The sequence below is a fragment of the Epinephelus moara genome, chromosome 11, assembly GCF_006386435.1.
Source record: "Epinephelus moara isolate mb chromosome 11, YSFRI_EMoa_1.0, whole genome shotgun sequence".
Taxonomy (NCBI): Eukaryota; Metazoa; Chordata; class Actinopteri; order Perciformes; family Serranidae; genus Epinephelus; species Epinephelus moara.
Window position 1 is genome coordinate 5,098,441 of NC_065516.1, and position 1,054 is coordinate 5,099,494.

A 1,054-nucleotide genomic window follows, 5' to 3' on the forward strand; every position below is an offset into this window, starting at 1 on the left:
TTGGATTTTTTTCTTCCTCATTAATAAAACCCTTCATTTAAAAACTGCATTTTGTGTTTACTTGTGTTATCTTTGACTAATGTTTGAATTTGTTTGATGATCTGAAACATTTAAGTGCGGAAAACATACAAAAAAGTAAGAAATCAGGAAGGGGGCAAACACTTTTTCACACCACTGTATATGGCCTACTGTGAGGTGGCACCCAGCACATGCTCCCCAAAGGAGGTACCAGCAGCCACATTCAGGCAGTAAAATCTGGCAAATGTGGATGGACTTGACCATGTAGCAGCTGCACAGACCTCTGAGAGGGTGGGACCATGCCACAAGGCCTGCACCATGCCAGCACCTCTGTAAGCCTGCTGAATTGTCTCCACGACCCAACGAGACAGCCTAGCCTTTGACACCGGCTGGCCCTGGCACTGGACCTTAAAGCAGACAAAGAGTTGTTTCTGTCTTTCTAAATGCTTCAGTGCGCCGGACATAGACCTTCGAGGCTCTAACAGGACAGAGATTTGAGTCTTCTTGACCTTCACCACCCTCTTTGGGGGGTTGTAGGGCCGCAACTCCACCGACTGATTCAAATGAAAGTCTGTGATTTCTTTTGACAGGAATGCAGGCATACAGTTCCCCCACTCTTTTGGGTGATGTCACTGCCAAGAGAAAAAATACTTTAAGAGACAACCACTTAATGCTGCCTGATTCCACAGGCTCGAAACCCGCTAAACCCTAATGCGCATTGTCCCCGGTTGCGAACAGGTTGGCCACTGCTCTGCCAAAACGGTGCCAGATCTCCCTAACCACCTCCGGTCCCCTGGACTTGGGCCTCCCCTGGAGAGTAGGTCCACCCCCTGGTTTGTGCATAGCCCTGGGAGGCAGGAACCATGTCAATGCCCAGGTCCACAGCCTGTGTGCTATAGAGTGTGCCAGGGCTGACGTCAAAACCCGGAAGTTTAGCATCGCGCTGGTTCCTGGAAGAGAAAGTGAATGTGATTTTTGCATTGCGATTTGGATTATGTCAGAAAATAAGCTCTGTGGCTAACACAAGTTTATGATA

General features: G+C 48.4%; 1 protein-coding gene across 1 annotated transcript in view; it reads right to left on the bottom strand.

The window, feature by feature from the left end:
- LOC126397625 (NACHT, LRR and PYD domains-containing protein 3-like) overlaps positions 1–790 on the bottom strand; it is a 40,490-nt gene extending 39,700 nt beyond the window's left edge. The window contains exon 1 of the mRNA XM_050056536.1: positions 300–790. Within this exon, the coding sequence (XP_049912493.1) occupies positions 300–319 (20 nt within the window). The 5' untranslated portion in view covers positions 320–790. The remainder of the gene's footprint in view (positions 1–299) is intronic.
- Between the last annotated feature and the right edge of the window lie 264 nt (positions 791–1,054).